General features: G+C 38.4%; 1 protein-coding gene across 1 annotated transcript in view; it reads left to right on the forward strand.

Moving 5' to 3' along the window:
- The window catches only part of IGF2BP3 (insulin like growth factor 2 mRNA binding protein 3), a 169,736-nt gene that overhangs the window by 18,688 nt on the left and 123,145 nt on the right, over nt 1-27,903 (forward strand). The window contains 1 exon segment of the mRNA XM_038391083.2: nt 10,511-10,559. Coding sequence (XP_038247011.1) covers nt 10,511-10,559 — 49 coding nt within the window.

The raw sequence follows: 27,903 nt of genomic DNA on the forward strand, positions 1-27,903 counted from the left end.
ACTATACTTCCACGTGTGTCCCTGTTGGCTAAAACTTCCAGTTACCAGAAGTGGTTAAAAGCTAGATAGAACCTAAAGCATACTTACTAATCATATGACAGTACCTTAAATGTTGTGTTTGAAGAACCGAGTGCTCTTATAAATTCTGTTTTTAGTTTTTCTTTGTGGTTAATACTTCTGTGTTTAAAAAAGGATACTTCTGAGCATTAAAAGTATTAAGATTTTTGCCATCTAGTCAAATCTGAATCTGGAGTTGCCTAATCAAATTAGAACTTTTCACCCTTATCAGAGGTAAACATAACATTAATTACAGATCTTCCAAAATGTCATGGTAAACTCTCTAGTCTCACAAACGTGAATTTCAACGGAAAATTATGCTTTCCTGAATGTTCACCCACTCTTGTTACAACACCTAAGATTTGTTTTAAGTTTAGTTTGTTCGTTTTCCAGCACTCAGTTTAATTGTCTTCCCTGTGTAGTCAAATAGAGTCTGGTGATTTTCCATCATGGAGTTTGTTCCAGGATCAGGGCTTTTATTTCCCATCTTTGTCAGGGTCTTTCATATAGCAACATGAGAGAGAGAACATTTTTTTTTTCTGTAAAAGAAAAACAAGTTTGTGTATAAAAGTGGTACTCAGACCTCAGTGCTTCATTAGCCAAATTAGTGATCAGCATTAGCCAAAAGAGCCACAGTAGCGTGAATTCATTGTTTCATTTACTATAGTACTATATGTTCATATTTAAACAGTATGATGGAAAAAGTCGGGGGGGTGTGTGTGTCTATAATATTTATATATATATATAAATTATATATATAAATTATTAATTATATATTATATATATATAATTATCTCAGCAAAATGACTCAAGTATTATTTTATCAACTATATTGGTTATCAATATAGCAAAAGCATCCTGACTGGTTGTTAATTAAATGACACAGTGTTTTAATATCTTGTGCTGCAAAGAGCTGCAGAAATGCATTGAAAAACTGCTTGCGGCTCCTGAGCTTTAGTCTGAGTATCACTGGTGTATTAAAACAAACAAACCTCCAAACAGTCTGGCAGGGTGATGGAGGATTTTAGGGACAGGTACAATGTTAAACTACTTTAAACTCACTTTAAATAGACATTTGTTTCAACGTGTAACATTAAAAGTTAGAATCAAATTTGTAATAGCAAAGGAGAGAGACCAGGGTAACCTTACTTGCTAAATTCATGTTGTTGAGACTGAAGAGCAGAATGTACTGTGGCCAAGTATCACAATATCTATATTTCTCAAAGCCTTGGATTCTGCCGTCACGTGACTGTGTGAGAATCTAAGATCCCATTGTTAAAAGTTTCTAGCCCCTATAATTGTGGTGAGAACCTTGAAAATGTGACATTAAAGGCTAGGAAACCAGAAGGCAAATGTATTTTATTTAAGCCAATTTCATGATTTTTGAATGTATTGGGATTGGTAGTACTTAGAATAGTAGGTTTAACTATAAACATTATTGCACTCATCAATTGTTTAAATTTAATCTTCAAGACAGTTTAGTGGCTCATCCTTCCTCGATTAACCCCACATCATCTCACCCTCCAAAAATTCCCCGTCCCCAGACTTTATAACCACTGTCAATGAGATAGATCAATACATATTTACATCAAGCTTCTCGCTGATGGGCACACAGGCAATAACTTCTCTGAGAACATCTGTGAAATAGATGTTTTGACTGTTTCTGTTCAGCAGCTGCTCTTCGAAGTGAAGTAACTTGTTGACTTTTTTAATTACAGGTATTGGTGCCTATATTTGCCTAAAAATGGCTTTAATGTATGCTTAGATGACATTTTTTCCTCTTGTAGTGTAAAAATAGCAGAACTTGCTAGTAAAGATTGTAAATGCCTCCTTTCCTTTCGCACAGTCCCTCCAAACTGGCTACAGTTTGCAGCAGAGACGTTGTATGCAAGTTTCATCTTGGAACTGCTTCTTATGGCTGATATAAATCTGTGAAAACTGGGTTTGTAATGGAAATGCTGATGGCCTCAACACCAGCAGCACTAGTAGGCACCACTAAAATATTTGAGGAGGTAGAAGAGCCTTTAATTTTGTTGGTGTTTTTAAAAAAAAAAAAAAAAAAAAAAAAAAAAAAGTTGGGGGGAGGGAGAAGATTAGCATTGTGTGCTATTACTAAGGGATTAGAAGGCTATGCAGCTAAGATGGTTCATAAACAATCGTTTTACATATTTGTAAGTGTCTTTCTGCTTGTAAAAGGCATTGTGTTTGGTTTTTCATGTAGTCTTTAAGTGGACAACTTACAATGATCCAGATACCAGTTGGTGGGGAGTGGGAGGAAAAGTGGCAAAAGCTGTATAATTTTAAAGCATTCGGTCAGCAAAATGAGTTTAGTTAGAGGTACAGTTTTTGAAGAATACGGATCCTTCATCTGAGTGGGGAGTGGGGCAGGCAGAAACTAGCTTTCAATAAACATGCAGCTTCTCTAAAGGAGCGGGATTGGGGGAATAAGGGGGACTGTGGAGTACCATTCACAGATCCATTGAAAACTCAGTGGCTGCAAAATTGAAGACCATGTTCTTACTGATGGATGATAGAACTCACCACCAGCATACGTATAGTGGTGTATCAATTTTTAAATAAGTTAAAACTCTTAAAATGGTATTTCATTATGGTAAAACTCCTGGAAAATTCAAGTGTCTTTCTTTAAATAACTGCGCATTTAAATTGAAATATGGTAATAGTTGCAGTGTCTTTTAATTATTTTCCATATTAAATCTCTTTATGGTCCACACTTGGGAATTTACAAATAATGAATATAAGATTTTAGTCTAATTAGAAGTTTGAAAAATAGTCTAAATTATGTCTTGAAGTGGCCTTAGCTGAAAGCCTGTTATCTAATTTATTTTTATAAATATAAGGACTGCAGGCCTATGATTTGACTATGCAGTGTGAGCTAATTTGGATATGCTGATCGATAATAGCTTTTAGGTTTCATGCATTCCAAAGCAACTCCCACCCTCAAAAATCTAGTCTGCAAAACAAAAGGGGGGAGAGAGAGACTTGGCCTTTCACACACCAAAATATTTCTCTTTTAGAATATAAGCCTACGCTGAAACTAAATTGTTGCATTTTGTCAAGTAGAATGGCTGGTGGTTTGTGATATAAGAATGGAGATGTATAAAACATTGGCCATATATGTACTTCAGGGTTACTCTTAAAAAATCTCTGGTAGAGAGATCCAAGCACACACATGTATTGTGTACATCTGGGGTATGGGGGAAATAATTGATCATACCTTGAAATTTTTTTTTTTGTAAGCGAGAGCAGAATGTTCCTTTGTGTGACAACGTAAGGGACACATTTTCATCTTGAGTGTTGCATATAGACGTATGCACCTCTCCAGAGCTGCTTGTGTGGTTGGGTTTGTATGTGCAAAAGGAAAATGAGACATGCATCATGTCTGAGATTAGAATCAGATCCTCAAATTTAAATCTAGCATGCTTTGAGTTTTGAGAGATCTTACTTTGTTGAAACTTTAAAACCTTTCCTGTTCTGCATGTAGTGACGCATGGTGTTCTTAAACTGGGGGAGGGGAAGTACGGCGGCTGTGTAACACATAGCTTGTTACCTAAGCCTCCATTTGTGTGAGTAATAGTATTTTTAATCTGAATTGCGGCAGTAAGATTTGCAGTTCAAGGATGCCCCCTCCAGTAAAATAAAGATGCTATGGTGTATCTGTGTTTTAATATTTGAGAAACTACTTGTAGTTAGCAACTATCTCTTCTTGTTGAGCAATTTGATTAAACTTACTCATCTGGTATTTTGAGGGGAAAAATATTTCATTGTTTCAGAAAAAATCGTCATCTTAAATACTAACAATATTATAATGTTGACAACTTAAGTATTTTGAAGCCTGTTCCCCAGTATTCCTTCTGCTGGCAAGCATTTTGGTTGGTTTTATGAGCTTATGGCCCAAATTAAGCAAAATATAGCAATTATTCCCCTTAATGTGTTCTATAGAAATACACATTAGAAATTGCTTAGCTTTTTATAGAAATAATGTAAAACTTCATTAGCCATTTGTCAATTCTAAACATAGTTTCCAGGGTAACAATCTCGTGTGCGTGTGTTTTTTAAAAGCCATGCAGTGTAATTCTCCTTTTAGCAAAGAGAACAAAACTTGGTTTTAAAAACATTTATCAGAATTGCTCATTAGGAGCAAATGAACTGGTGGGGCCACAATATATGGAACTTGTAGTAACTTAAAATAAGGAGCATTTATTCAATATCTTTATTCAAAGAATTTTGTTTTTTGCTTATTTCTTGCATGCTTTTTTAAAAAGCAGAATTAAATTTTAACTAATGTAATCTTCCCAGTCTTTCAAAATCACTTATCCAACTTAACTGGCAAGCAAATTGACTGTAATATTAATTACAGGAAAAGCTATTCCATTGCTAGCTTGAAAAAAATCCCCCACTGTGATGTTACTTTAGTTGGTGCTTGGTGTGACCGCTTTATATTTACTACACAGAGAATATCGTGCGTTCTTGTGAATAATTTAATTTTTGTAACTGTAGAATGTGGGCCTGATTCTCCCTCTCACTGGTATGAATCGGGAGTAACTCTGTTATCACGGTGGCTGAAACTGTTGCGGGAAGAGCGTTAGGCACTGTATAGATAGAGGAGCTTTTAAAAACAAAAAAACAAACACCCCTACAGAGTGGCATTAATAACCATTTTAATTTTTGTTTTATGGTTAAACAGTAGGTGTAATAAATAAATAAAGTAATATAAATGTCATGTTTGTTTTTCCTGCCACCAGCAAAATCATTTGAAGCTTGATTCATTAACAGGAATTTGCTGTATTGGTACAAGAATCTTTAGTTTTACACTCAGTGTCTGGTTAATCCAGTTTGAATATCTGGACAGCTTTTTAGATACTCCAGTCCTTTATTAGACCATATACTGTTTGTATCAAATCTCAACTTTAAGTTTTAAAATACTATTATTCTGGTTGTGTTTTTTTTTTTTTGTTTTTTTTTTTTGCCAGGTCCAGTTTCTTCAGGTGATTAACCAGTATATTAAGACATGGTTGGTTGCAGTTTATCACTTCTAAATAGGCATAACTGAAATGAATTACCGTTCCATTCTTTACAAAATTCTTAACTGCATAAATCAAGACAGCTTATTTCCAATTTTGTGTGAAGCTGAATCTCTTGCAGTTGATTTGAAGTAAAATTGTAGATGTTGAGAAAAGAGCTGACTGCTCATGACCCTTTCAAATGTACAAAGTCATTTCATTTCTGTCCTGTGTAAGAACCATCTTGACTTAAAATGCCATGGTTTTATGCTGACATCTTTCCCTTGTAAGCTGGTAATTTTACTTGTATTTTTTTATTCTATATGGTTGTTTAAGTCAAATTGAATAGATTAGTATTGCACTACAGCTATAACCACACAACATAATTTACAAAACAATTCTCATACAAACACTTTGGGGTAGGGAACTTGTCATTTTTTGATGGGAGATGTTTGTAAAAGGCTTTACGCCCCATGGCAGTGCAGAAGCAAAATCTTTCAGTTGCTGTAAAATGCTGGATATAAAGATTAGGAACTCTGAGCAAAAGTTGGAGATGTTTTTGGTATTCCTTGTAAACACATTTGCACAGAAACATCTTAATCTCCCCTCCCCCCCCCAAAAAAACCAAACGTCTGTGAATTTGCCTTGGCCAGGTATCACCCAGTTCATCATGCAGGAATGAGAATGCTGAAATGGTTTTAAGTCAGAGATACGTGCATGGCCAGTGTTTGAGCATCTTCACCCCAAAAGAAGTTCTTGGGAGGTGGGAGCAAATCATTTCAGTATTTCCTTTTATTTACAATCTCTTCTTAGTGCTGTTCTAAACCTATAGGGTTCTCCTATAGGACCTATAGGGTCCAAAACATGATTTGACTGTACACTTGTTCAGAAGTTCTTTCTAAAATATATAAAAATTGCTCTATTAGTTGAGTAATCTGTGTTACGCTACTTTAAACATACCACTGTACAGTTACTTAGTAAAGAACTGCACTTTTCTCTGCCAGTGAGCACAGTGAAATCTGTAAGCGTATAAAACTGATGTGGGCACAGTATAAATCTGTTAATGCACTTCAAGTCACCGTTGATACTTGTATTTGGATCCAGTTTCAAACACTGCACCAAAAGTGCAATTGAAATAATAGTATTAGAGTTTATCCAGTTCTTTTCTTCAGTTGCAGCTTTGGAGCAAGCCTAATACAGGACCTAAAAATGTGTATTTCATCCTCTGTGGTAGAGGGCTGTTGTGTGTATTTTGAGAGAGAGAAATGACCATAGTTTACATACATCTAACTTTTGAAAAGAATCTAAACAGCACATTGTTAAGATCAGATGCATATGTCTGATTTTAATAAGTAACTAACTGGATAACTCAAGGGAACCAGAGAAATTGGTCACACTGACTAGATTTATTATAAAGATCTATTAAGATGCCCACTCACTCTTAGGTATCAGGTTATCACCAAAATTTCATTCAAAAAGTAAAACCTTCATGAAGTTAAGAATGAATTAGTAGTTTCTTTAAATCTTGGGTGACTGCAGTTGGCTTAATTTTTATAAATTAATTCATTAATATAATAAAAGTGATTGAGCATGACCCAGGAGTACAATCACATTATAGTATTAAAACCTAGCATACGATACGTTGCCAAAGAGAGCAGCATCGTTTAAAAGGGATGTACATGAGCTGATGGTTACTGAAATAGAAAAATGTCTCTGGAATGAAATTTTGACTTCCGTCCCCCCAGGATTGAGGCATCTTTTTAAAATGAGAATTACACACCTTAAGCACCCTAAGCATGTATTTTCTTGGAGAAAAATCCTGGTCTAATGAAAGCTAGATAGTGGTGTCTGTCTCACTGAAATTAATGACCAGGATTTGTTCCTTACTATGGACCATATTAACAGATTTTGCATGTGGTTTAATTCATGATGCTTTCTCAGTAGTTATTAAAGTAAAGTTGTGTGGTGATCCTGCATGGGGGTGTGTACACAGATCAGATGAACGTAATTCAGTAATATTTTATTGGCACAACAAGCTGTTAAACAATGTTGCCAAAGTGTACAATAGCGGTGGAAGGTACAATCCTGTCCAAGTTTGAGCAGCCGAGAGCTTCATGCATTTATCATTGGTGTACATTCCTGATCCCTGGTGAGGCTGCTATATGGCATGATATGGTCAGTCTCTCTCTCTCTCTCTCTCTCTCTCTTTTTCCTCCTCCCCCGCCCATTGCTTTTGGGTGAAAAGCCTTAAACCTTTTTACTTCAAAGGTATATTTTTTGCACTCTTTTCTAGAAAGCGTCTGTGGTCTCTCCTGTCACATTAGTTGCATGACAAATCTAGGTTTGGACTGAACTGTGTGTGTGTGTGTGTGTGTGTGTGTGTGTTAACTGCATCTACTACAATACAACAGTAATGTGAAAGGATTCCTGACCCCCACCCCCAGATTCCCGACCCCCCAGACCTTCATACTTATATTTTTGTGATCTGCATAAGAAATACTAGATGATATAAAAGCCTTGGTGGCGGACAACAGAGTTGAAATTAGGGCTGTTATGTTTGGAGCATGGCTGCTGAATGGTACAGCTTATTGTACTGACCTTACTTTAAACTTACAAGCAACAATGTGAAGTGTTCATTTAAAAAATGTGACCTTTCACTTTCACATAGTATTAATAAGTGTTTCACTATTGCCATAAATTCGGAAGTGCATAATGTGAAAGATGTACCTTTTTGAGACTAGCTTTCAGAAATCTTTCTACCCCCATAGTTTTCCCCCATCTCCACAAATGACAGGGGATCTGGTCATTTAGGAATATGAGCTTTTTATTTATTTATTTATTTTTTTAAATTTTCACCCTAAATACTTATCTCTGTGTGCAAATAAACTGACTGGCCAAGTTAACTTTCATCAAGTTTTTTTTGTCTTTAGTAGATTAAAAAAATTGAGACCTAGTAAAAGAGGCATGAATAAAGGGCATAAAACTAGATTTATTATGTCTGTCCTGTGTTTAGAGGTAAAATTGAAGAAACACAGGGTTTTTGTGCTAGATGAAATGGGAGAATGGAACTGTGTATATGAAATTCACCAGCTGATATACCTTCAGAATAACTATTGCCTAGTTTGCAAAAAGAAAAGGAGTACTTGTGGCACCTTAGAGACTAACAAATTTATTTGAGCATAAGCTTTCGTGAGCTACAGTTCACTTCATCGGATGCATCTTGCCTAGTTCTGTATCAAGGATTGAGCTCTTTTGGTTAGACCTGTTGTTATGTGGTATATCGTGTCAGTACATGTTGATCCTTCTATAGCAAGACACACTCTCAGAACTCTTTAGTGAATTTTAATTGGAATCTTCAAATAAGCAAGACTATAACATACCTCACTTTTTAAGCACATCAAACAGCATTTAGATGACTGGTACTTTGCCTTGAAATGTTCTAATACTTTAAACTGTGATTACAGACTTGACTATAAAATATACATTCATCAATTCAGTTTTACTGTTGTGTTGATGAGTAAGAATATTTTGATAACGCAGGACAGTGTATCACAAATGTAGACTTTTTAACCTTATTATGAAAAGCCTTTTAATAATAAAGTTGCCCGAGATTGCAAAGATTTCTCCAAATATTCAGACTTTTCACATTGCTCCTTAGGCTGAAGTAGCTCCAGACTTTTGGCAGCAGGTTTTGTTCTATAAATCTCGGAAATTCAAAATTCAGGGGGTCTAATTTATATATTTATTTATTTATCCTGGAGACCAGTTTTATTCTGTCCTCTTGATTGTAAACTCCACCATGAGGTGACCAAATGTGTGTGTTACCTATTTAAGTAAGTAGATGTATATACAATACTTTTACAGTTATATTGCAGTTGGTATCGGTTCATCTTCAGAGTTCACTTTTTTGAGAAAATAGCTGCTATTTTAGTCAGTTTAATTGCCCATCAAAAATATATGATATGGAAGTGGGCTATTCACACAGTACAGCTAGAATACTGGGCCTGGTAATTACCTTCTGAGGGGAACCTTCACACACCAAAAATGTTAAGGAGACAACTGGAGTTTGGTTTAACACAAGAGGCCTTTTGAACAGAGTATTTCAAGATGTAAAAACTAACTGGAAAGGTGAGTAAGTGAGGGTGAGAGAAGGAGTCAATTCTAGAAGAAATTTGCATAGAGAAAAAGAATCCCTTCCATGCCAGTGAGCTGTAGCTCACGAAAGCTTATGCTCAAATAAATTTGTTAGTCTCTAAGGTACCACCAGTACTCCTTTTCTTCTTCCATGCCATTGTTAGGCAAGAATATCCCTAGCAGTGAGCATTATCTGCTTTGTCCTAAGACACTACTTGTCTGTATGTTTGTTTGTTTTATTTTTAAAAATCGTTTGTTACTTTTTTGCAACACCACAAACTTTTGATACAGATCACTTTTAAAAGTTTAAAGTTTGTTTATAAACATTGGAAAGCAAAGTAGTATATGTTTGAAGCAATTATGTATTCTGAGGCAAAAATATTTCTTCAGCTATTCTTAGCCAACTAAGACTTAGTTGTACCCCATATCCCTCCAAAGGGCTTTAAGTGATTATTTTTATGGTATAATATCAATTTTCATGATTTCTTACAAGAATAGCTTAACTGGTCACATGCATGCACACAGTACCTGAGTACAGCTGGAGCTGTGTTAATCTACACATTCTTGAGAATCCCAGGGGCTATGAGGCATCTTTGGCATTTATTTGTTCTCTTGTCTTGGGGGAAGGGAGGAGACAAAGGATTTGGCATTGAATCTAGTCAGCTTTGCTATAGTACTTCAAAATAAATATGTTGTTGACTAGATAAGTGACTGAATGCAAATATAAATTTGATGTGAAAAATCTAATGAATTATTTTCATGATTTCTACTTTGGAGGCAAAGAATGTCAGGAATTCAGGTGTTAAAATGTGATCAATTAGGCAAGCCCCTTAATCTCAAACCAAACCTATTTATTCAGGGGTTTTGTTTTTCTTTTTGCAGGGGCTATAGAATGCAGTAAATATTTGAATTTTCCTTTCGGAAACCTCCTGGTATACATTTTTTTCTCAAAAACAGTGAGGGGTGGAAAACTAGTATTTTGTATATACTTTTGTATACAAAGAGCTAGATACCCATGTCTTGCTTGAAAAGGTTTAATGAAAACAGCTTTCAAGCTACATATTTTTATGAAACATCACAGCTGCCACATGTAAAACAAATATTACTTTAACAGTTTGATGGACTTGGTCTTACACTGGTTTTGATTGAACTTCCTCCATTTGCACTTCATTGTTTTGCCTTTGTGTACTGTGGATCTGCTTCTGCCTAGTTTATTAGAAAACATGCTTAAATGTACACTTTTTTCTATTAATGATGCTTTTTCTGTGTTTTAACTATTTTCTTTAATTCATCTGCAGGAGTCGGAAACTTCAGATCAGAAATATCCCGCCTCACTTGCAATGGGAGGTAGGATTTCACATTTTAAAATTAAGACATCCGTATCTAAAGCTGTATATTTCTGTTTCTCTTCTTCTCCACGAGACTTCATGCCTTTCCCCTGCCCTCCACTGGCTTCACGCATGCCCCATTCTGTACTATATGTGGGGGAAGGGGGGAGAATCCTTTGAAAGTGTGAACAATAGAGCCTTCTAAGCAATTCAGATAACTGCCTTCATTTCTACTCTTTGAGTTAACGTAAATAATGTTGAAATAGATTCTTGGGTGAATGCTGACTTCCTGATTCAGTCAGTCTCTTTGACAGAAGGTTTATCCCTTTCAGAATTTTCTGGTATATGAACTCAGTAATCTTATGAAAGTTCAGAGTTAAATTCTTGGCAAAAAACCTTTCAACAGCAAAACTTTAATACTAGGCCTTTGTCTTTCAAATATTTTTTTTCCTTTTCACGAGCGTTGACATTATGGTAATTCTAGAAATAGAAACTGGTTTTGCTCATACAGTACAATTAAATCATCAACTCTATCACCAGTCATTTCCATAGCAATTGCATATGATGCCACAAATACACGATTGTGATTTTTACAGTAGGTAGGAAGAGGATGGGTTGTTATGAAGATAAATCTTTTTGTTTATAAGATACACACACATACAGTGGGAAACTGTAGTAAGTGTGTTTTTCAAGTGTCCCTGTAGCCTAGCCTAGCTGATGGTAAGTTATCATGCTGGCAGATGGAGATCTGAGGGGATAGAGAGTTAAGTTCTTGTAATGTCATTCATCTGATGAAGCAGGTTGGCCAAACCTGTTCAGTTGTCTTTCTGTCTGCAACTACTTCATCTGCAAAATATCTACTGGGTTTTGCCTGTTCTGGATTAGAAGAAGGGAGAGAGGGCTCTCTCCAGTTCAGGCTCCCCATTTAGGGGTTTGTGTGCCATGAACACAGCCCTGTTCACCTACCCCCTCCTTCTGGTTTTCACTGTCAAATCTGGAAGTTGCAAAAGAAGATAGTGCACAGCATTTTGATTATCAGTGATAATTTTATTTTATTTTATTTTTTTTTTAAAGTTTGCAGATGACTCAAACTGGGGGAGTGGTAAATAGCGAGGAGGACAGGCCACTGATTCAGAGCGATCTGGACCTCTTGGGAAACTGGGTGCAAGCAAATAATATGCATTTTAATGTAGCTAAGCGTAAATGTCTAGGAACAAGATGGGGGATTCTCTCAAGAAGATTTCAGGGTCGTAATGGATATCAACTGAACCTGAGTTGCCATTGTGATGATGTGGCTAGAAAGGTTGATGTGATCTGTGGGTGGATGAACAGGGGAATCTTGAGTAGGAATAGAGAGGTTATATTGGCACTGGTTTGGCTGCTGCTGGAATATTGTCTGGCTCTGTTGTCCACAATTTAAGAAGTGTTACAAAATTGGAGAGGGTTCAGAGAAGAACCAGGAGAATGACTTAAGGATTGGAAAACCTGCCTTATAGTGATAGACTCAAAGAGCTCAAAATATTTATTTTGACAAAGAGAAGGCTAAGGGGTGACTTGGTTACGGGCTGTAAGTACCTACATGGGAAACAGATACTTAATAATGGGCTCTTCAGTCTATTCAGTCTAGCAGAGAAAGGTTAACATAGTCCATTGGCTAGAAGTTGAAGCTAGACAAATTCAGACTAGAAATAAGCTGTATATTTTTAACAGTGAGAGTAATTAACCATTGGAACAACTTTTCAAGGATCGAGGTAGATTTTCCATTACTGGCCATTTTAAAATCAAGATCATAGAGGCTAGAATTAGGGGCGCTGCCGCACTCCCTGGCTTGAAGTGGTTTCCATACAGTTTGGTTCAATGGCTCTCGGCACCCCCACTGTATGAATTGTTCCAGTGCCCCGATCAAGGTTTGTATGTTTTGAGATGCTCTCGGAATTGCTTTCGGGGAAGTTCTATGGCCTGTGTTAATGCAGGAGGTCAGACTAGATGATCGCAATGGTCCCTTCTGGCCATGGAATCTGTGAATAAGGATATCCATCACAGGTCACTCCTGGGTTTCCCCCAGTTGGACAATAGCCATCTGTATATCTTAGCATTTTATACTGCCCCCATGCTCATGGTGACTGAATGCCTTCCATGTAAAGTAAATAGCAATAGCGAAGTCTCTAGTGGACTTTGTGGATTCTCTGGGAATACTACTTTTTTGGGGGCTAAAAACTCTGCCTGGGTGGGTAGGGTTTTTGGCTTTGGTTGTGTGTGGATGTTTTGAACTTTTTTTAATAGTTTTGTTTTTTGGTTGGTAAAGGCTTAATGGGTAGCAGGTAGTGTCAGTGTTATGCCATTCTTCAGTAGCAAACTTTTCCCAGATTTCTGAACTTTATCTTGCTGGCTGTGCCCAGTTCCTTGAAATGCCTCTGTGTACCTCAGTCTGTTGGTCTGAGTCTGTCTCTCGCTAAAAGGTATATCATTACCTTTATATTTCTGACCTCACTGGTAGATGTCTGTCCTGCTTTCCCTCAAATTCTAGTATAATTAATCCCCCAAAATGTTGTAACTGTTTTACGGTGACATTCTGGTTGTATTTCAGTTAAGGTGAGCGTCTTTCTGTGTGGGCTTCCTAAAGGTTCCTAAGGCCAGGTCTATACTACAGACGTATATAGGTATAACTGTGTTGCTCAGGGGTGTGAGCGGTGAAGTTATACTCCCCACGTAGACAGTGCTATGTCGAGGGGAGAGCTTCTCCCCTTGTCATAAGGACCACCTCTCAGGGAGTTCTGCGAGGTACCTGTTTAGCACAAAGGTGGGATGAGTTCAGTCACATAAAAACGCTTCTAGCAAGTGCTGAAGAGGAGCATGTTCACTATTAATGGTATAGAAAGGTATAACAGAAGTGTCCTGGAATTACCTCTGCAATATTTTTCTCCTAAATGCTTCTGCTTCCACACACACAGCCAGCTAGACATGAAGAACTTCTGGGTCTCAGTATGTGAATAAGATGTTAAAAAGGCAAGGTTTAAATTAATTAGACACTTTGGGATTGTCTTCATGTACTACGCTACAGTTAGTGAAGATGATCCTACACCAATGGGAGAGCTTATCTCATCTGCATAGTTACCACATCCTGGTGCTAAAAGTCCTTTCAAGAGCTGCCTTTGAACTCTGTTGGACAGGTCTTGGATTTCTCTTCCTTAAAACTGCATTTCTTGTGGCCACTTGCTTGGTGGGGAGAGTAGAAAAACTTTAAACTCCTTGAGAAGGGATCCCTGCCCTGTCTCTTCATAAGAACAACCTCTTTGCATGACCTTTCTCTGTAGGCAGCCCTGAATGCTGCAGCTGGCTACTGCCCTGTGCCCCAAAGTACCCAGTATTTCTACTGAAGATGGGCATTGCTATTCAGGTGCTCACTCTGTGGGCTGGCATAACGGATGATGGAACAATTTAACCTGTTAGTTTTCTTAGGGCAGGCCTTCACTACCCGCCGGATCGGCGGGTAGTGATGGATCCCCGAACACGCTCCCCATCGACTCCAGAACTCCAGCTTATGAGAGGCAGAAGTGGAGTCGATAGGAGAGCGGCAACGGTCAACTCGCCGCCGTCCTCACGGCCAGGTAAGTTGACCTAAGATACTCCCACTTCAGCTACACATTTTTGGTCGAGCACCCCCGCTGCAGTGTAGACCAGGGCTTATAGTCATTCTGTGCTAATCCATTTATTTTATGGTTCTTTTGTTGCATTGGTGGAGTTGGGGCTGTTTTTAATTCTTATGTATTATTTTGAAAACATTACATTATATTGCTGGTGAAGTCTCTAACCAGTCAGCCCCTCATAGAGTGTCGATGTACAAAATCTTTGCTTTTTCCTGTCTCCATATGCTGGTGAGAGAACTCAATCGACTGCTTGCACTGGCATAGAGGGACTTGGAGAAACCAGGTTACAAGGTAAGAAATTAATATTCGTGTATGAATTGGTTTGTTTCTAATACAATTGTTTTAAGGAGGTTACCCAATATTGTTGTTTTCTGCACTAAAGTCCTCTTTCAGTTTCCTTGAAAGGAAGGAATTCTGAGGGGATTTTAAAAATAGGGCTGCATTTTACATAAGGGAAACCGGACCAATCTATCACTATATTGAATGGTCAGTGAACACGTGTTATACACTGGTGCCTTGTAGTTCGTTGGTAATTTTGTATTGTGGTGGTACCTAGAGGCCCCTGTCAAGGATCAGGGCCCATTGTATTAGGTGTCCTCTCGTATTCCCCTCCCCACACCAAATAGGTGCCCCAAAGAGCTTACAATCTTATTTTTTTAAATACAGGTCACTGTTTCACAAGGAGCTTGGTAATCTGTTTTTTGCTAGGGAGACTTGGAAGAAACCTATATGCATTTGTGCATTTAGGCAAATACTTGAAAATGGCTTAAATGAAGTTTATTGCCTTTCGTCTGAACGCAATGGAATTACATAGTTTGAGGCCACAATCTGCCCAAAGTCAGGTCCTGGCAGGCCAGATCCTAGTTTTACCTCCTTACTATACCATACTGGTCATAGATCAGATTAGACATCTCAACAAAAATATGCGAATATTTAACCTGAATGTATGTTTGTTAGCATTAAAATTTAAATTTATGTTATGGTAGCATTTTCAGACCTCAACAGATTGGACACTGTTGTGCTAGGCATTATACAAATCTCAGTTCACTCTGGAATCAAGGAAGGAGAATGACTTATGGCTAAGCTCTCAATTGTCTCAGTTGATGGATTAATCTTGGAAGACTAGGATAACAAATGTCTTTACTTACATTGTAATGTTTGAAATTAACTGAATTTAAGATTTTTTTTGAGATTCTTGTTTTTATCATATGGTAGCATCATGCATAGTATTAAAGTCCCTGCCACATTATCAACCTCTTCTCTTTATTTGGAGGCATTAAAATGAATAGTGAAGGATAAGAGTTGTCCCTGAGCTCTTAGAGAAAATCACTTGCTGAGAGGCTACTGCAGAACTCTCTGGTGATATCTGATGCTCTGGGAGGCAAAATGTAAGATTTTACAGTTATCTTTCATTGTTTTTTGAATTGTCTGTTTTGCTCATGAGTGGCAAACAAGAGGATCTCCTATGTATGCGGCGTCTAAGCCATAAAATTTTCATAGAAATTTTAAACTTGGATGTTATAAACAAGGTAACTTTTTTAAAACATGAGCCGATGTAAACTTTTATGTTGTCTTCCAGACAACTTCAGTGCCTCTGTTGCTAGTAGCTTTACTAAGAAGCAGCAGAGACATTTCAAGTCCTTGGGCAGCTTGACTACTGCTTCTTAGATAGCAGTAGTGAAACAGTTAAGTGTTAGATCCATTTCACCCAGCTACTTGGGAGATCTATGAATAGGACCCAAAAAAAGGAAGCTAAGAGAGGGACAGAATAAGGGATCCATTTCTTCTTACCCTTCCCTTTACAGCAGTCTAGATCAGGGAGAAGAGAGAACTCCTTGACCCTTCCCAGCATCTACTTTGTGGATTTTCATGTTATTGGACATCTACTAGTTTGATTACAGGGTGATACAAAAGCAGAGCTAGCCAGCAGAGTCCACACAGAGCAGCTGGGTAGAAATCCATTCTGTGGTCTCTGGAAAATTGTAATATAGTGGAATTCAAAGCAGAGAATTAACTCCTACGCATTAATCTCTTTTGGCTCAATTGTATAGTTTTCATCCAAAAAGCCACAGATACTTAATTTGTTGCCAGAGTGCTAACGTTAATGGCAGGCAAACAGACTTTGTGGCAAGAGCAAGAAATCTTCCAAGTCCTGGGGACAAGGCAGAGCCACCTTTTTTTGTTTGTTATAGGTTGCATCTGCACATTATGCAGGCAGGGTACTTTTAAGGGGAGAAGTGGGACTGAAACAAGAATGTAGAGACACCCCTCCAACCAGAGTTGTATTAGTTCTGCTTCCCTTAGTCATGCATGCATTGCTTCATTGCCTTTCAAGTCCAAGACGTATCACCCTTACTCTTGAAGTGTTGCCAGAGGTTTGCTGTGAGTAAGTGACAATATCATACCTATTTTTAAGAAAGGGAGGGAAATGATCTAGGAAACTACCAGCCCGCTAGTTTGAACTGAATTGTATGCAGGGTCTTGGAACAAATTTTGAAAGAAAAAGTAGTTAAGGACATAGAGGTAAATGGTAATTAGGATAAAATACAACATGGTTTTACAAAAGGTAGATTGCGCCAGACCAACCTGATCTTCTTTGAGAAGGTAACTTATTTTATTTTTTTTATTTTTATTTTTTAAAGACAAAGGTAATGTGGTAGATCTACCTGGATTTCAGTAAGGTATTTGATATAGTTCCACATAGGAACTTATTAGTTAAATTGGAGAAGATGGCGATTAATATGAGAATTGAAAGGTTGGATCGGGAATTGGTTAAAGGAGACTACAATGGATCATGCTGAAAGATGAATTGTAAGGCTGGAAGGAGGTTACTAGTAGAGTTCCTCAGGGATTGTTCTTGGGACCAACCTTATTTAATGTTTTCATTCACGACCTTTGGCACAAAAAGTAGGAGTGCACTAATAAAATTTGGATGACATAAAGTTGGGAAGTATAGCCAATATGGAGTTGGATGGGAATATCATGCAAGAAGATCTGGAGGACCTTGAAAACTGGAGTAGTAGAAATGGGATGAAATTTAATAGTGTGAAGTGCAAGGTATAATGCACCTAGGGACTAACAAAAAGGGTGTTTGCTATAAGCTGGGGACGTATCAGTTGGAAGGAACAGAGGAGGAGAAAGACCTGGGTGTACTGGCTGATCATAGGATGACTGAGCTGCCAATGTGATGTGACGGTAAAAGGCTAATGTAGTCCTAGGATGCATCAGGCGAAGCATTTCCAGTAGAATAGGGAAATATTTTTACTGTTATACAAGGTATTGGTGAGACCTCATCAGGAATAGTATGCAGTTGTGGTCTCCCATGTTTAAGAAAGATGAATTCAAACAGGAATAGGTGCAGAGAATGGCTACTAGGATGATCAGAGAAATGGAAAAACCTACCTTATGAGAAGAGTCTTACGGAACTTGGTTTGTTCAGCTCAGTGGTTGTCAACCTATTTGTGGGCCGCATCCAATACTACCTGCATGGCCCTGAGGACCTCACATGGGCCACAACTCTGCTGATTGGGCCATAAGTGTCCCGCGGGATGCAGGTTGAGAACCACTGGTTTAGCTGAACCAAATGAAGGCTGAAGTGAGATATAATTGCTTTCTATAAATACATCATATGGATAAATAATTTAAATAATGCCTCTCCCTTCCAAGTAAGTGCCAGTGTTCTCACAGGAACAAATGGCTATAAACTGGCCATTAACAAGTGTAGGCTCACAATTGGGTGAAGGTTTCTAACCATCAGAGGAGTGAAGTCCTGGAACAGCCTTTCAAGGGGAGTGCAAATGGGGGCAAAAAACCTAACTGGCTTCAAGACTGAGCTTGATAAGATGATGAAGGGGATGGTATGATGAGATTACTGCTAAGGTACCACAAGTACTCCTTTTCTTTTTGCAGATACAGACTAACACGGCTGCTACTCTGAAACCTACAATGGTATGTGGCCCATTAGCAACAGCTAATGGCAAAAATCCCCAGCGGTCAGAGATAGGGCACTAGCTGGGGAGGGCTATTAGTTACTACAGAGTATTCTTTCCCAGGTCTCTGGTTGGTGAGTCTTGCAGACATGCTCAGGGTTAACTGATGGCCATATTTGGGGTCAGATTGGCAGCAACCCTGAAGTTTTTTTTCTTTCCTCTGCATCATGGGCATGGGTCACTTACAGGTTTAAACTAGTGTAAATGGTGGATTCTCTGTAATTTGAAGTCTTAAAATCATGAATTGAGGACTTAAGTAACTCGGCCAGAGTTTATGGGTCTATTACAGGAGTGGGTAGGTGTGACCTGCAAGGTGCAGGAGGTCAGACTAGATCAGGGATTCTCAAACTGGGGATCAGGACCCCCCGCAGGGGGTCACAAGTTTCTTACATGGAGGGTTGCAAACTGTCAGCCTCCACCCCAACCCCAGCTTGCCTCCAGCATTTATAATGGTGTTAAATATATTAAGTATTTTTAATTTATAAGGGGGTCGCACTCAGAGGCTCTATATGTGAAAGGGGTCACCAGTTTAAAAGTTTGAGAACCACTGGACTAGATGATTATGATGGTCCCTACTGGCCTTAATATCTGAATTTATGAATGTATCTATTGGGTCAAAAGGAAAAGGAATAGTGAAGTTAGATGACTGAGATCCTAGACTTTTCTTATAGCCCCATTTAAAGGATCATGTATTCTCAAAGCATGGGTAAACAACCACTAAAATGAGAAGCATTTGGACAGAAGTTACTCTTTAAAAAAATACTGTACTGCTATTTCTTGACGTCCTAAAACACCTGCTTCTCCTGACTTCTCTTCATCCTGCAAAAAGTCTTAAAATAGTACAAGTTACTGGTTGAAACTAAAGTCAGATATGTAGCTCCTCAGCATTTGGGGGAACTTACATACTCAGAGTAAATAAATTGAAACTAGGGTAGAGGGATTAGATGGCGCCTTATAGAAATTTATTGGAATCATATTCAAGAGAGGAAAACACCCTTAGAGAGACAGTGGGGGAAAACTTTGCAAAAAAAAAAAAAAAAAAAAAATTTGGCAGGTAAATGGCTGTCTTTCTTCCATTCATCTATGAAGGTTATCTTCCTAGCAGAAAAAAGAAAATTTTCCAGACAAGTAACTGGATCAGCTGATTTTCTTTCTTAAATTTTAACAGTCCGAGCCAATTCTGGTTTGTTTCCAGGGGTGCTGTAAATTTGGTATCTAGCAGAAGCCATGGTGTTCAGTGAAAAGGATTTCTTCACAATAACCAAAACTAAAGGAAGAAATGTCAAGATGGTTCCTGCAGCTCTCTGGACGATTATATAGTATATTCTTTGCCAAAGCAGACCTGGCTTTGTGCAACCAACAGAGACAAAAAATTTAAAATTCATTCTTAAAATTGATGCTAATGACAATTTATACAAATACATCCACAGCCTTCCTCAAATTAATTCCACACTACTAAATGTTATCCTTAGCAAGTGGAAAGGAGGTAGCTTACTCAGAGAAGCTAGGAAAAATTGTTTGCTTAGGTGCTGTAGATACCAGAGGAAGATTTTGGATCCACTCTGTGACAAGCAAATATTGGAACAATAGGACGAGATAATCCCAGACCAGACTGGTCTTTCTTATTACACAGGTTTTAGAGTAGCAGCCGTGTTAGCAACCTGTATCTGCAAAAAGAAAAGGAGGACTTGTGGCACCTTTAGAGACCAACAAATTTATTTGCACATAAGCTTTCGTGAGCTACAGCTCACTTCCTCTGTATTTTCCACTGAATGCATCTGATGAAGTGAGCTGTAGCTCATGAAAACTTATGCTCAAATAAATTTGTTAGTCTCTAAGGTGTCACAGTCCTCCTTTTCTTCTTCTTACACAGTAGCTCTGGTTCCAATGCACAACTCTCCCTGGCATCTCAATTGTTGGCATGTCTAGTGGTCAGGCTGATGTGCTTTGCAGCAGAATGGGAAAAATTCCACATATGCCAGGTTAGTCCTAGACATAAGTCAAAGTTTAAATTCTGAAAATGAATCAAGAATTTCTTGCTCTTTTGGATCTGGACACTGCAGAAAATGCCCCCACCATTAGAAATTGTCAGGTGTGGCAATGTTAGGGAGATGCTAGCTCTCAGAATTCACTAAATATTTGAGAAAGTTGAAGTTTCACACAGAAACCCTGAAGCCACTTCACTGGGACAATTATTGACCTGAATTTGTCTGTGAGAGGGATACCTGTCTGTTGCAATAGCACCACGCCTCTGAACCTTTCTGCTGATTCTGCTCAAGTAACTGCCATTTTGTTTACCTGAAGTAAATGCTATTAACTAAACTACTAATGATTGTGGTAGAAGAGTTCAAGTCCCCTGGTGTATGTGCACTCCTATTTGGACAACCTGTTTTTATCGGTGTTGCTACAAAGCAATCAAGTTGGCACTACTGGCACCCGGGTTAATTCTCTTGCAAGAATTGACCAAATTCAGCTCAGTCATTGGAATACAAGGAGTTCTAGGAAAGATTCAGAAAAGGACTCTCACAGGAAGAGCCTCCCCCATAAGATCTATGCCTACTCTTAATAATGCTTTAAATGTGAGAAGTTAGGGGATTCTTTCTGCGGTAATGCACTTGGACTTCTACCACCGTGAGCAGGAAGCTGGAGAGGCACATGTGCCTCCATATACAACTTCCAGTCTCTGATAACAAGGGAAAAAACACACACTGGCATAGACACCTTGGGAAAATGTTTTTTTCATTGAAGACTCTCATGCAAGGCACCTGGTGCCTACAAGAGAAGTTATTCCATATAGACTGCCTCGAATTGAGCACAACTTACCAAACAACGGGCAACATTATATATAATGCTTGATACAGTATTTTCCTAACTAATCTTGCTAATTTACCTTAGTAATGAGTCATTAACCGTCTGTGTGGCTGGCTGAGTATTGGAAAAATGTATTCACAAATAATTTACTCAATTGATGGGTGAGAGGGGAAGTTATTGAATAAACTATTAAGGAATAGTGCAACTTGCCACAGCAGTTGGGCTCCGATTTGCCTCATCATAGTTCTGTAAGAATTCAGTTAGTATTTATTGCTTATCAGGTTGGGCCACTGTGGTGCATACACATAAACAGGGAGGGAAAATGTATTCCATGTTGCATCCTAAAGCCGGAGTACTGATAGAATGGGTGGAGAAGTACCTAGCATCTGTAAAAGGAATCTTAAACATGAACAGATCAGGTCAGCAGAAAATCCCCATAGCATACAATGTGTCAGGCTCTGTGCTAACACAAGCAGGCATGGTCTCTGTCCGAAAGAGCTTATCCTTGAAAGTTTATTTTTAATTACCTTTTAATGCATCTAAGAACACTTGGCTAGATAAGACTTGTGCCTGATTTACTCAGTTGTGTTACCTGAGCCTCCCTCCATTACTTCTCACTACAAAGTGGGAGCCTTTTCGTCAATGGGGCATTTTTTGGCTGAGTCCTATAGGTTGTGCCTGTGTCTCATTTTCTTTGGATTAAAAGAATGTTCACACTTTCTTCTAGATGCTTTCCTGCTCGAGATTACTGTAACTGCTGTTCATGTACCTCCTCTCCATGTATGAGGGAAAAGTTGATTTTTCTCTTTAGACTCTGTAAAGCAAAAGCTACAGGTGTTCTAAACTAGAATGTTTAATACAATTTAATGGTTGCAGAGAGTTACTGTAGAATATTGTTAAAACAGTACATCACTTGTTTTTCTCTTGGAACAGCACCAACCTCTTATTGGCGATCTAATCACTCCCATATTTCTGCCTCTTTTCCCTCCTCTTATTAACTACTTGGCCTCTGGTATTCTGAATGGGGGGGTATGCAGTGTAGGAAAAAGATGTTTTATCTGTTTACTTCTCAAATGTGTACATATCCCTTTCCTGGAGTGTCTTTCTCCTTTGACCTTTATTTTGTACTGGTGTACTTTTCAAGTTTCATTTGGCAAGGGTAATTGTATCTTGCTGAGCTATATGTTGGGAAGGACAGTGCAAAAATACTAGATGAGCTGTATGTCCTCCAATAGGAGGAGGATATATAAGTTATCAAATTTTATAAACAAATTGTCCCATTACAAATTGAATCCCGATATAGAGGAATTTTCTATACATCGTATGCGCTCCAAACTTCTTGGTGGGTGGATAGGTGGCAGGGGGAGAGCCATTAAACTGATGCTGTTTCCCCCCCCCCCCCCCCCAAAATAATAGATGTCAAAATCCTGATTCCAGGCTAAGAACCTTAACGCTCAGTTTAAAGGACCTCATCCCAAGCCTTTCATATTCTCCATCAATAGCAGTCTTCCTTCCCATTTTGGGGATTGCAGGTTTGGCTTTAAGGGTTTTTCAGCACAAAACATGTCTTGCCATCCCTTCCCAGCCTGCAGTCACTTGCACATTAAGAACATGCTACACGTTTGTGACCCCTAATTCTTGTCTGGTATAGACAACCACCTGTTCAGCTTATATGAGAAAACTGGGGGTACATTTGTAAGGCAACAGTATCGGTTGTCTAAAAGAAGGATTAAAGTAGTTTTAAAACCAAAGCGTTCAGAATTTGCATTCTTAACACAGCACACTAGGAATCTGACTTTCTAAAGTGTTCCATGTTCCCTTGTTTGGGCCACCTGAAAAGTAACTATGATGTGAAGTGTGGTGTTGCTCTTGTAAAATGACACTCTTGCAAAAGCATTTCTAAACTAATTTCCTCGAAGTGTAAGATGCTTAGAGAAACTGCCTTTCAAATATATTTTTGTGTAAATATAAAAAAATGAAATTAAGTGTCAGAGAGTGGCTTCTAAACTCTCTGAGGGAAGTATTGGAAACCAGCTCTTGTAGCTCAGTGGAAAGCCAGCAGCTGCTGTTGAGTTCTCTCTCCTCCGCTGCTGTCTTCCAGTTCCAGTTTCCTCACTAGCTTACATGGAGCAGATAAACAATCAATGGCAGTAATTAACTTTGTTGTTGCCAAGTGAAGCCTGCAAGCCTGTGCGGAATGAAGGAATCAGATTGACCCAGCAGAGAAACCAAGAGATGCACTGATGTGTAGAGATTCTCAGCCTGGGCTTGGTCCTGCAATTTGCTGGCTGATTTTGAAGAAAGAGAGCGGGGGCAAAAGATGAGGAAGAAGGCGTGAACTGGTATGCTTACTGCAAGTGCAAGGATGTTGCCAAGTAGAGCTTAGACCCACTTGCTCCTCTCTGTGAAGAAGGCAGAAGTGTAAAGCTCCTCAGATATATTGGGTATTCTGGGGCTCTGCACCCTGCTGTATTGAGTACTGTATATGTAATGAAGAGGGGTCTCTAAACTATAGCGGGATGGTGAAGGGGGCTTGTACTGTTGGATTTCTGGCCCATGTTGGAAGAGTGAAAATAGATCAAACTCTTCTGTACATAGCATAGAAAGGACTCTGTGTTTTCTTTACTTCTGAAGGAACTTAAAATTTGTCCTTGCTGTGGATGTTACTGAATTTCAATACACATGTGTGCCTGGTAGTACTGGGGCCACATGCAGGTTTGTCAGAGGTTTCTGGGTTGAGAGATCACTTGTCAGAAAAAAACAAACTGTGAGTTAGTCTCCGTTTCCAGTTTTGTTTTATATTTAAACAGTGTTAAAGCTAATCTTGCTGAGCAGTGCCTGTGAATCCTGCAGCTAGTAATGTCTGAATATCAGAACGCTGGGGTGATGGGGTAGTGGCTAGTGTTTGTTAAAATGTTAATACTTACGTATTTTTAGCATAATACTTAGCTTTATATAATCCTAATTCATAAAGTGAGTTACAGAGGGAGGAAGAGCCAAAGTAAGAGAGGAAAATTGCAGTAAAAGGGATTTTTAGGAGAAGGAAAATTCAATAGCAATGGAGTATTAAAACACAACAAAATAAATGACTTCTAAATGAGGCTTGAGCCGATAACTCATTATCATCATAATCCATTACTGTATAACTAAAAAGTATCCCACACAATGCTGAACTCTGCAGCAAAATGGAATGCGAGGCGCACACATGAAGCCATATTCTCATAGTCAGCCCTTCTAGCACAGGCTGCACTTGGTTTGCGTCAGTTCAGTCCCAAACCAACTTAGCTCGCTTGTGCTCTGTGCGGGTGTGTGTTTGGTCCTGGGCTACTGGACCTAGTGGCATAAGACCCGGCTGAAGCCTATGTAATCAGGGTTAAAACATATTCTCAACTATTGAGGAGCCAAATTAGTGAGCAATTGAATGCAAACTTAGTCCCACTGATTGTGCTTGCATTAATCTTCATGGACTTAAGTAGTTTGAGGTTTCAGAGTAGCAGCCGTGTTAGTCTGTATTCGCAAAAAGAAAAGGAGTACTTGTGGCACCTTAGAGACTAACAAATTTATTAGAGCATAAGCTTTCGTGAGCTACATCCGATGCATCCGATGAAGTGAGCTGTAGCTCACGAAAGCTTATGCTCTAATAAATTTGTTAGTCTCTAAGGTGCCACAAGTACTCCTTTTCTTTTTAAGTAGTTTGAGTAGAGCATCATTCATGGATGTGGTTTACTCAGGTTGAAATGATGCTTCTGAGTACCTAAGCTTTCTCTCTCTCTCTCTCTCTCTCTCTCTCTCTCTCTCTCTCTCTCCTTTCTCCCATCCAAACATGCATTAGAAGGGATGTCTGCCTGGTTCTGATGGCAGTCCACTGAATGGTGCTCTGTAGCACCCTTTACCATTAGCCTGGTGAAACTACTGGGTTCACTAGCCACTTCCCCCAGTGACCTCATATTCTAAAAGTACTAGCTGCAGGATTCACAGGCACTGCTCAGCAAGATTAGTTTTAACACTGCTTACATATAAAACAAAATTGGAAAGGGAGACTTGTTTAAAAATAAATCAGCTGTCCAATATTTTGAGCTCACAGCATGTCTCACAGCATGAAGCGGGACTTGAATACTTCGTGGGCAATAGTTAGGGGATAGTATCCCTGTGATAGACTGTCCAGTTCTGTGTATAGTCCAACATTGTGACTTATCTCGGGGTTTTAATCACTCAGTTTAATTATGGGGATGATGATCATTGTGAAGGTGTATGTGAAGCAATAAACACCATTTGCAACTGACTATAAGTGGAAAAAAATGGAGGTTCTTGAGTAAACATGTAATAAACACATTTGAACATCTGGAGAGATGATTATTCATATAAATGCGATGAATGCAAGGCTCTTCCAAGCCTAGGTTTAGTGTTGCTATTGTGATACTGTAATTACATGAACAAGGAAAAGATCTAACAAGCAGGAATCTTTATTCATTTTTTAGATTTAAAAAAGTAAGGAAGTTTCTTCAAACTTTGCCCCAAATCCCCAAAGTAGCTGCTCTAAAATGATCAAAAGTCAATGTTTAATAGTTCATAGTGATACTCTTACCAACCGTTTATCCATCACCATTTGGATTGAGTTAGCATTGTTACTGGGAGCAGGTAAATGAATTCATGTAGCTGAAGGTTTAGGAAGACAGCACTGCACTGGTTCACTTTTGGTAGATTATTCCTATTCCTTACTTGTATTACAGTTGTTTATAGAAGCTGAATTGTGCTGGGCACAATATCAACAAGATAAGGAGACAGCTTTGCAACTCTGAAACCATAAGGACTAAAACATTTAATTTTTGGGTTCAGAGAAACCAAAGAGGCCACGAAAGAAGTGCTGGTATAGCTTGCTAAGTTTGTATGAAAATGTATTGCTTTGTCTGTTTTCAGCATGCATCGTTGCAGGCATGGGTGGGTGATGATTGTTTGAACAAGTAATCTGTGTGGAAATGGGAATTGTATGATTGAAGTCACTAGATGCTGCATCCAGTGTCTGACTAGATGAGTGTATTCTCTTGGCTGTGATTGGCTAAAATCTTAAAACAATTAGTGACTTGTTCGAAAAGCTGAGCATAACTAAGACAAGTAAAGGATATACATCTTGGAAAATCGTGTATATAGTCAATATTTTTCTTTTTCCTGACAGTATCCCCTTAAAGAAGTGTTTAGTGCTTAAAAAGTCATTTATGACTCTATATTTAATAAATTAGTAGTAATTAATAAGTACCTGATCCAGCTTTTTTTCCATATTTGATACATTGTCTTGTAACTGAGGTTATACGAAGATTCTCCTTCTATAACAAATTCTCAATCTTGCAAGATAAAGGAGGACACAACCCGTGATTTTCTAATTTTCATAAATATTTTGCTATTTAAATGGCTGCTACTGTAAAAGAGAATTTTGACCTTACAAACATTGTCACTTGACAACATTAAAACAAAATTTGTTGCCCATAAACCTGGAGTAATACGATCAGTTGATTCCTGGGGTTTCTTCATATGCAAAACAAAATGGATGAAAAAAGTGGAACCAACCGTGACTAGGGTTGCCAATTTTAGTGGGACGTATTCCTGGAAGTTTCATCATATGACATAATCTTTAATTTCGTGGAGACTGCAGGATAATCCTGGAGGGTTGGCAACCAGAACCATGACTCCAACTATTGAAAAATCCTCCTGGGTCAAAACTTTAGGGAAAGATTCAAACAAGCTTCAAATATTTAAGATTTTTTTCCCCCATCCCTTTCAGTATTTTTAATTGTAGAAAGGTGATTTGTAAAGATCTTTGTGTCCTTTCATGAGCTCAGTGGTCAACATTTCATACACCTCCACTATAACCTTTACCAAGGAGGGTTTTTTTTTTTTTACACACCAAACTATTTAGTCAGCATTGGCAAATCATCCTGTAGAGTGTCAAGTCTTTTCTTCATTGTAGAGTTATTATTGGAAATTAAGTTGAACTTGGAGTCTTTGCAAGTCTGTCACCTGCGTGAGTTGGAGTGAAAACATTTCTGGGAATAGTAGTGAATCTTTACAGATGATGATTTATTTTTAAGTTGCAAAATGCTGCTAACTGTGTTCCCTTAAGCATTATGTTAAACAAGTGATACTCAGGCCTCACTGGTTCAGAAGTCAAATTAGTGATCAATATTACCCAAAAGAGCCACAGTAGTATGAATTCATTGTTTCATTTATTATAGTACTATCTATTCGTATTTGAACAGCGCGATGGGGAAATATTTCGTGTTTATATATAATTATTCTCACAGCAAAATGACTGACCAAGTTTTATATTCTCAACTACAATTGGTTAATAACATAGTAAAAGCATCCTGATTGGTTCATAACTTAATTGATAATTAAATTAATATTATTAATAATAATCAATTAATTAATTATTAAATTACACAATGTTTTAATGTCACATGCTGCAGAGACTAACTAAAATTTGTTAGTCTCTAAGGTGCCACGGGTACTCCTTTTCTTCATGCTGCAGAGGGCGGCAGGAGACGCATTAGAAAACCATTTGCAGCTCGTGAGTCTCAGGCTTTGTCTACACTGGCACTTTGTTGGCAAAACTTTTGTTGTTCAGGGGTGTTTTTTTTTTTAAAAAGAACAACCACCACCCCTCCCCCTGAATGACAAAAGTTTTTCTGAGGAAAAACACCGGTGTGAACAGCACTTTGTCAGCAGGAGGGCTCTCCTGCAGACAAAGCTGCTGCAGCTCGCTCGTGGGGGATTGGAAGTTTTTTGTCATCAGGAGAGCTCTCTCCTGCTGACAAACAGCAGCTACGCTGCATGCCTTTTAGTGGCATGGCTGTCTTGCTAAAAGCCTCCTAGTGTAGCCATAGCCTAAATCTGAGTATCACTGCGTAAAACTAATCCATCT

Source organism: Dermochelys coriacea, chromosome 2 (assembly GCF_009764565.3).
Source record: "Dermochelys coriacea isolate rDerCor1 chromosome 2, rDerCor1.pri.v4, whole genome shotgun sequence".
Lineage (NCBI taxonomy): Eukaryota > Metazoa > Chordata > Testudines > Dermochelyidae > Dermochelys > Dermochelys coriacea.